The following is an 8,816-nucleotide window of genomic DNA, read 5'->3' as shown; positions in this document are numbered from 1 at the left end:
CATAATGGTTCACAGAGAGGAGCTTAGTACCAAACGAGTATCAAAAAACCTCATAATAAAAACCTAATCCTTCTCTCATGGAAAATAATCCCCTTGCACGGTCGCGACCCAATTCCCTGTTGACTCCAGTTTTACCCTCATGACGGGTCTACTGATCTGCCCTGATCTTGTCGATCCACTCAGGGGGTGGATTGGTGGGGGTGGGAAGCTTACAGAATATTCATGAAAGGACCGCAACGGTGTGCGTTAAGGTTAGGAACCGTTGGGTTATTGAAGCTATCCATACCGACCGATACAGCGCTTGACCTTGCGTACATAATATAGCTGAGGCTGTAGGAGCTTTAGTGTGTAACCGGTGAAAATACCAGGAACATTAACATCCGAAGGGGCAGGTGGGTAAGGACGCCTACAGACGCCCATATGCAAGCCCGAGCATCACGACTGCCAGCCTATATGCAGCAAGCCGGACTCGTCAGTTGGTCCCGACCATTCAGGGCAATTCTAATTGTGTCCATGAATACCTAGGTATCCCACCATCGAGATTGCTTTAAGTGCTGAGTTGGCTAATCCGAGTTGCCGAACTAAGAGGTATTTACTATTGCTGTTCTTGAATCTTCTATGACAAAGGGACCCATCATAGTAGTAGCAGAAGCCCGTTCTCACACACATGGATATGTAGAGCCTCACTTATACTACCATAAAATATTTTTTCGATCCAGACGATTCTACCAAGAATTGCTCCCCATAGACGACAAACAATAACAGGATAGATTATGTGATACCTGGTCGGAATCTCGGCCTAGGGAGAACAAATGATCGACAAGAACGATCAAAGATTTCCCGCCGCCGAGGCTGCCCAGTAGTATGGCACATAGATAGGATAGTGGACCTTGAAGGTTCCAGATCCGGTGGACGCTGAAACGTCCAGAACATGCACAAAATAGGTAACGTGAGTATGTTACCCAGGTACTTTACGTATTCTGTACTACATAGAATGGAGGAGTTCGAACCAAGAATTTACAAGAATTTGCCTACTTTGTCCTTCCACAATATTGACTTGTCAACATGCCAACATCCTTCCCAAGCAACCTTGAGCTCCGCGACCGCTGCTGATGCTGACTAGAATGCTCCGGAACAAATCACTAGACCAAGTCTACTACCTAATTATGTGCGAAATATGTACGAAGGCTAGTCAGGAGCTCGAACACCTCCAACTCTTAAGCTTACAGCTCTTACGCCATTACCATATCCGTTCGGAACTATTTACACGAACCATGGCATTATTGGTAGATAATTGTGATATATGCACTTCGCCAAGGGCTGGTACAGATGCGACAGATCGCAAAATTACTACTTACTCCAGGTTCAGCAGTTTAAGGACCGACTCCTACTACTACTTAAGGACGGAAAGGGGGTTATCGCAGTATTACAATGCTAGCAATGTTAGTCCAGGTGCATTAAAATCATCGAGATCGAAGAAATTCCATCCGCATTGCCCACAAAATTTTCCCATTGTCTCGAAATCGGATTTCCCTTCTTCCCCTCTCTAGAATTGCCCCCCGTCCGCCCGCAAATCAAATCTCCCACTGTTACGCTAGGTATGGGTGCTACGGTGCCAATATCCGCCTTTCTGGGTATGCGCACGGGGACAGTTTTGAGGGGAGATTAATAGGTATGTAGATTGGCCCGGAGAAAAATCTAATTTGGGTCGCGAATCATCACAAGCTTTGTAGCTCTCGTGCTCTTGTGCCTGACCGATTTTTCCCTTTGTAACATCTCCGACTCGATCGCAATGGGTCAAAGATAGCCAAAGATTGGCATACTTGGCTGTCTCAGGTTTATCTCGTTCTCCAGTTTACTTTTGCGAATCTATTTAGAGCGGGATTTCCCTCTTCAGCCCTCCCGTGCACCAATCTTTTTTTTGTTGTCCTGTCCGAGAACAGAATGGTCTCACTCAGCTACGCCCAAGTACAGCCCACGCCGCAGTACCCAGCTCAGCCCGATTCCCCGACCCCGAGACAAAGCAATCAATTTATCATGTCACGCCGAGAATTATCCATACAAAGAAGGACCTTTTTCCCCTCGCGGTTTCGGGCTAGGTTAGGTGTTTGTTTGTTTGCCTGTTTCGTCTTGTTGTTAGACTCACCGCAGGTCGGGTCAGGGTTAGTGAATAAGCGCCCGCCTACCCCCGAACAAGTCATCCATTATCTATCGCCTTTTCTGGTCATGAGGGAAACGGATCGCTCGGGTTGGTTGTTCTGACCGCAAGTTCCGTAATGAAACCCCCGGTCGGTATTTTTATCTGTCTTGTCTGTCGCAGGCCGCGTATTTTTGTTTTGTTTTGTCGAGGCGGTGCGTGCCCTGCGTACGTGAGTTATTTAATCTGGAATAGGTAGGCATCCTTTTAATTCGTGTCTATCTATCTACATATGGAAGTCGTATGATACGTTCTAGGTAAATGCGTACGTAGATCCCTGGTCAATAGTGTACACTGTTTCGTGGCTGGGTACGCTGCGTTTTCCTCCTCGGGTACCGAGTAAATTGAACCTGCTAACCTCCTCCGTATGCGGAACGCATGGGTAATCAATTCGCCACATCCCACGGAGGTTCATCTCATCAGCTCTTGCAATTGTGGAACATAGCCTAGGTCCGTAGCATCGGGTCAGATTCACCGGAGCAAGACCGTATGATCTTCGCTCCGCGTGATTACGGGAATGGCTCGTTTGCCGATGAGCTTACGGACTGAAGACTTGCGTATGAAAACTTTGCTTGCTGTGTTGAGCGATCTGACCGCATACACGGGCGATTGTGAACGCGAATGCATATGTACGAATCCGTACTGAGGCTTGCATTTAGCTGTTATCTTACTGGATATAAGTACGTTGGATTATTTGTAGGGCGTAAATACTTGGAAAAGCGGCATTAAAATAAATTGATACCTATCACGGCACCCTCTTCGCCTGCCAGCTCGCATCTCGGAAGCGTCCCTGACGATCCTTTACACGATTTAATTCCGGATTGACACCACACATAGGGTAGCTATGCACCCTCATTGCAGAGCCTCATCTATCTTCAACCAGGGAATAGGTACCCAAACGAAGACCCTAGATCCTAGACCTAGCTAATAGGCTTTCGTTCCGCCGCTGCCACGTTTTTGTTGATGTAGCATCTCGCAACCAGTTTCAGTGTCGTGGAATGCAGGTGTGTGCTTGGCCCATTATCTAAGATTCTTCCCGAGAAGAGGGTGGGACGATGTAAACCGGCGTATATTAACTGTTGTGTCACATCTGTATGTCTCGACGGCGTCAGAGCGTCGTCGCCATGTCTCGTCGCCTTCCTTCATTTTGAACCGTACATCGACCATGTAGGTGTGGCCTTCTGTTGTGTAACAAGGCGGGAAGAAGAAAAATAAATAAATAAAAAGCCACCAAATCATGCTATGCTAGCTATCTCTCGGAAAACACCGTAACGCCGATATAGATTGGTACCTTGACGTGGCTTTCCTAGTAAACAATGCATCCCAGCCCCTTATCCACAAGAATCATACGACGTTAGCAGATGAACAATGTACTCTTAATTAGAATCCTTCCATCTTAACATCGTCATTAGTATTCATTTTGCCCATATTCTTTAGGAGGTAACTCCTCTTAAAGTACTCATTGGGGTGAACAATTGTCTCAAGTTGGGCTGCAGTCATAACACCCTCGTCCTTGGCTCTCTTAAGCTCATTCTTGTGGACAAATTCAAATACACTGTGTCTCATGTTAGCATATACCCGGGCGTGGTAATACGAAACTGCAAGATAAGGAAAAACGTACCGGTTGCAAGCCATGTGGAACTTCTGGTTCTCCTTATCTTCCTTGACGCCCTGCAGGACCGAGCGATCCGAGATGCCCGTTTGTTGCAGGAGCGCAGTTAGGTTTTCCAGATTGAAGTGTCGGTACGGGCACCCATGGGCCTCACCCGGGCCGGGCGGATGTTCGGTTAAGATCTTTTGGCATGAGAGCGGGGAGTATCCGCCTCCGCGACGATTTGAGTCACCACCGACATCGCCGTATGCGTGGCGTACGTTGTACCTGTACTCCTTGTTGAACGTATCATCCGTGAATTTATGGAACGATGTGCGCCAGAATATCAGACATTCTTCTAAATTTAGACCAATTCCCTTTAGGAAGAGTATGTATTGGAGACGTCCATAGTGCTTTAAATGAGCGTCCCGGCGAAGCGATTTATGTAGATGCTGCATACATAATGGGAAGTGGGAAGAAAGTGCGTCGACATTTCGGGCCGTGATCTCGGCGCCAGGGACGGATGATGTACTGCTACTGTAGGATGCATCAGGTGTGACGAAGTTCTTGGATAGGTGGTCAAGGATCGGGGTAAGTCGATCGTCTTCGTCGAGTCGTGGCATTGCTCGTGCTGTAAGCTGCGGAGTATTAGTCGAATTCGCACCATTGTATCAAGGAAACGAGACCTACCTCCAACGCTCGGTCTAGCTTTTGTGTGAACTCAGCGATTATCATGCTGGGTAGTTCTTTCGAAGGCACGTAGGCCTGACCAGCCTTCAAGAAGACTTTCCTTCCTTCGACCAAATCAGGTACGCGTCCCCAATCAACTTTGAACCAGCTACTCTCTTCCTCCCCCTTTTTGGCACCACTAGTTGCCAGCAGTTCGGAGTAGTATTTGTTTCGTTCTTCTTCAGTTACAGGTTCCCAGTCAAAATTCAAACTCCGAATGAAATCATTTCGGTCGCGGAGGCCGGCGTATTCGGTTAGCCGTAAGCGGAAGAGCATTGTTTCAACACGACTAAATCTTCGTCTTAAGTCTTCGGTCCTCGCGAAGGCAAGTCGTAATATGAAATGGCTATAGTGGTCTTTTTGCCTTTCAGAGAAAAGTTTGGATGAAGAAGAGGTATTGGAGTTGAGAGGGAGGTATTTTTCGAGTAGAGGCTTCATGTGTGCTGCCGTCTCGGTAGGGGTTTTGTTGCGGAACGAACATGCTTCTAATTCGGCCAGGACTGTAACGAAATTGACATTAGTACTTGACAATGAATTTAATAAGCTAAGAGATATTTCAAACGCATACTCCTAAGTCTGTCAATAGCCCATTGTTCGAATTGTTCGAGGGTGATGTCTGCAGTGGGAGGAGTCTCGTAGAAATTTAGAGAATGAGGGTATTCGTTCTCCTTGTAAGCTGGTTCAGCGAATTGTCTCTTGCGATGGTCGACATTATTCCTTCTTTTGGGATCTACTCGGTTATGGTCTGGTCTGAGCATCTTGACTGTTTCGTGTATGTATTAAGTCAATACACAATATCTCCTTATTTTTGAGAATGATGATGTACTTGGATGCTTTTTGTCACGATTTATGGTTTTGGATTTTCGGGAGACGCGACTTTCCTAATTGGAAAACGCGTTTAAACAGTGAAGCGCGACTGTCAATTAAATTTTGACCAATCATATCATCCTTGATTCTTGTCCCTCGTCCCACTCTCCCACTTTACTAAGTTCGCTTATGTAAGTTACGCTTGTACTACTCCAACCACTTGGAGATCGCCCCGCATTTCGTATTCCAATTCCACTTTCCATCAGCTTCACTCGCTCTCTTTCACTCTTCCCACTTTAACTTGTACTAAGCTGCCAAGACACAAATATCGATTCAATTGCTGAACACATTTCAATGAATGGGAATTTTCAGCCGATCGAAAGATAAATACGATCGGTTGGTTCAGCTAAGTATTTATCTGTAATTCTTCAACTAATTATTCAATGAATACATAGGTGGCATAGTGTTATTGGAATTCTCTAGTTCTCAGCCAGCGAAGATGATCACCGCTCATTTTCAAAACAGCATTCCCGTGAAGAGACATTCAGCGGTCTTTTGCTGTCGGATATTTTCCGAAACCGGTTCACGAGCGTGCAATTAGCGTGCTCTATGCCAAAAATGCATCTTAGTCCCAGGTGCTGCGGCTCCAGATATCCCTAATGCCGTCTCCTCGCCCAATGGAGATAATAGTTCATCCCACCCTGGTTGCATTTCAGCTGTTCATCGGTTTCCGCCTACGCTCTTTCAGCTGATATATCCCGAGACAGCACCCTCTCAAGGTGTTGCTGCAGGTTACTTTTTCCCTAATTGGTTAACCCCCTGTCCTTCTGACCAATCATCGTCGAGGCGGCCATGGGAGCACATCCCGCCCTCTGGAGGCTCCCGTACCGCATCGTCTTAGTGTCGTTACGATTCTATTTTGGAGCCTCACCTTTATTCTCTAAACCCGGATAGAAATCATGGGAGGGGAAACTATAAATAGTTCTTCATCGGAGGCCTCTGACTTTCGCTTTTGGTTTCGAGACAAGTCGTCTCAAGTAGTCACCATGCGATATGGATACGCCAGCGAAACGTTATGCCACGGCCCAAGATTGGTCCAGGTTACAGGACACCATCCTACGGTTATACCTCGACGAAGACAAGACGCTCGAAGAGGTGAAGGGGCATATGGAGGAGCATCATGATTTCTTCGCCACGTATGGGATGAATCAATAGCAGAAAAATAATACCACTGAGATTTAGCTGACCCCCAAACAGCATTCCGATGTATAAAAAGAAATTCACGACATGGGGCGCTTATAAAAATCTCCGATTCGATGAAGTTCTTCAGATCCTTCATCTAAAGAAGCAACGTGACGCAACGCAAAAGCAGTCGACCTATTTTATCAGAAATCGAGAAGTGGATCACGATAGCCTTCAGGTGTATCTTTCACGAAATCCATCTGTCTTCGCAAAACTTGAGGCTGGTGCAACTCCAAACCCGGATGCAATCCGAGACGTCGCTTGTCGGACTCCTATTCCAACTTCACCGACATTAACATACCGAAAAACTTCGCCCTTGCCTAAGTGCCCATCTCCATTAGGCCTTAGTCATAGATTACTGCCAGTTTCCGGGGAAATATTCCAGGCACTTCACGACTACTTAGATCAGTCTTTTCGCACGGGTCTCTGGTCTTGGTCAAATGACCATTGCTGGAATACTCACGGGCGAAATGGCCCATCAGGACTTCTAAGTTCAGTCATTGATAGGTGTATAACTGCAGGGCTATCGGTGTCTCGTCAGGTGGAACCGGTTGCTGTTCGCCAGGTTCTCGATGCCCCTTTTGCGATGCTGATTAGAGTATTTAGGAACCCACCGCCTATATTAATACCAAAGTTGCTTTCAGCTGCTGCTCATTTGGAACGAATTGGACGAGGAGATATCCGAGGCTTATTGTTGCACTTTTGCCAAGATGTTACACTGTCAATGTATGGTCAGGATTATTCCCTAGCGAAATTCTGGAAATGCCTAGCGTCGATCCCCCACCCCGAACAACGAGATATTATGGAGCGTGTTCTAGCATCGTGTATATCCGAATACGATAAGCGATTAGGTCCTGCTCACCCTTTATCTATCGAGGTATATCTTAAATACTTCGATGCTGTAGAGAGAGAGAAGGACCCGCGAGTTCAATTACAGTGTCTCAATCATCAATTAGCAAAAATCAAGGGTGATTTTTCGGAGGGATCCCTGTTCAGCCTACTGAAGATGGAACACGCATTAGCAACTTGCAAGTTGAATTTAAAGAACGGACATCTCGATAGGGCCGAGGAAGCTTTGTCTCAGCTAGGAACTAATTCTCTTGTAACTAGAGATGAGTCCTTCCGGTGTGTATGGCTTGGATATATTCAATGCCTCAAACAAGATTTTGCGGCCGCAGAAAGTTTGTATATGAGTTCGGTTTTGGCGGCGAAGAGAACTGGGTCGCGGGATTGTGTGGTAGAAGCTCTATTCCAACTCGAGACATTCTTTTTACATACTGGAAAGTCGCTCGAAGCGGAGCGAATTCGCACCGAACGATTTCAGGAACTCCGTAAATTGGATTCTCTCGTCTGGGCGGATCAAGAGGACGTACCGTATGCACAAGTCAACAGCTCTGGCTCATCGATCACCATAGTGCACATCGGCTCTGATGAGAGTAGTCTCAGATGGCGCCCTTCTGCTTTTACCGAAGTAACCGAGTATGGAAATGCATCGCGTGCTGGCTCATAAGGAGGGTACGGAATTTGGCATCTTTAAGGAGTTCACCATTTACGAACGGGTTGATCTATTGGCGTACACGGGGAGAAATATTTAGATGGTTGGCTCATTGCTTAGATTTACTTTTGGAATATATCCCCTTATCCTACCTAACTTTGTACCTGTTTACTTACTCGCCTTAGGTTTCTTAATACTTCCTGGTCCTTTCCTTGTACATCTAAACTTACCAGGGCCAAATACCTAGTCACTCATTACCAATCTTTCCATATCGTTCTAGTCCGCCACGCCTCGACGCTATCCCACATCTCGATGAGGAACTGGCCTCTTCTTGTTTCGTCTATAACCTTGATTGGGCGATCACCGGCTACTGTAGGATTGACGGGCCTTCTCGGTCTTCTTGGTCGTCCTCTATTGAATATGATACCTACATTCGGCAGACGGAGCTTGATCGCCATAATGAGGTCATCTCGTCTATCCTTTTTGATGCCATTCCTTTTATATTTGAGGTGAGCGTGCTTACGGAGGTGGATCAAGCCAACATCAGAACACCCACAGGTTGTCCCGTGGTGGATGGTGATATGAGGGCGACTTCCCGGCCTTTCCCTCACCGCGACGCCATAACATCTAGTGTCCGGGTTTAAGATGATATATATAGTCTCCGACAGGCGCCAGCGCGCTTGGAGTAAGAGACGGTCTGCTTTCAACATTTTTAGTTCTGAAAGTGACAGGCTCTTACAAGAATCTACCAGTAC

At 46.6% G+C, this 8,816-nt stretch overlaps 2 protein-coding genes across 2 annotated transcripts; one reads left to right on the top strand and one right to left on the bottom strand.

Annotated features, from left to right (window-relative positions):
• Positions 1-3,094: 3,094 nt before the first annotated feature.
• On the bottom strand, positions 3,095-5,931 carry F4822DRAFT_160561 (DNA primase, large subunit). The gene is made up of 3 exons (XM_051453121.1): positions 5,086-5,931; positions 4,479-5,017; positions 3,095-4,426 (listed from the first exon to the last, which is right to left on the bottom strand). Exons 1-3 carry the CDS (start codon positions 5,273-5,275, stop codon positions 3,578-3,580), a joined length of 1,578 nt encoding a protein of 525 aa, XP_051316456.1. The 5' UTR covers positions 5,276-5,931; the 3' UTR covers positions 3,095-3,577.
• Positions 5,827-8,219, top strand: F4822DRAFT_160646 (uncharacterized protein). The gene is made up of 2 exons (XM_051453122.1): positions 5,827-6,520; positions 6,582-8,219. Exons 1-2 carry the CDS (start codon positions 6,378-6,380, stop codon positions 8,074-8,076), a joined length of 1,638 nt encoding a protein of 545 aa, XP_051316455.1. The 5' UTR covers positions 5,827-6,377; the 3' UTR covers positions 8,077-8,219.
• Positions 8,220-8,816: the final 597 nt, after the last annotated feature.

This window comes from Hypoxylon trugodes, assembly GCF_022578975.1.
Source record: "Hypoxylon trugodes strain CBS 135444 unplaced genomic scaffold F4822scaffold_3, whole genome shotgun sequence".
NCBI lineage: Eukaryota > Fungi > Ascomycota > Sordariomycetes > Xylariales > Hypoxylaceae > Hypoxylon > Hypoxylon trugodes.
This window is presented reverse-complemented; position numbering and strand designations above follow the sequence as displayed.

Coding starts and splice junctions, on each gene's coding strand:
- F4822DRAFT_160646 (XM_051453122.1), top strand. CDS start 6,378: ATGGATACGCCAGCGAAACGTTATGCCACGGCCCAAGATTGGTCCAGG. Junction 6,521..6,581: donor CATCATGATTTCTTCGCCAC/GTATGGGATGAA, acceptor ACCCCCAAACAG/CATTCCGATGTATAAAAAGA.
- F4822DRAFT_160561 (XM_051453121.1), bottom strand. CDS start 5,275: ATGCTCAGACCAGACCATAACCGAGTAGATCCCAAAAGAAGGAATAAT. Junction 5,018..5,085: donor GGCTATTGACAGACTTAGGA/GTATGCGTTTGA, acceptor ATTTCGTTACAG/TCCTGGCCGAATTAGAAGCA. Junction 4,427..4,478: donor AGCTAGACCGAGCGTTGGAG/GTAGGTCTCGTT, acceptor AATACTCCGCAG/CTTACAGCACGAGCAATGCC.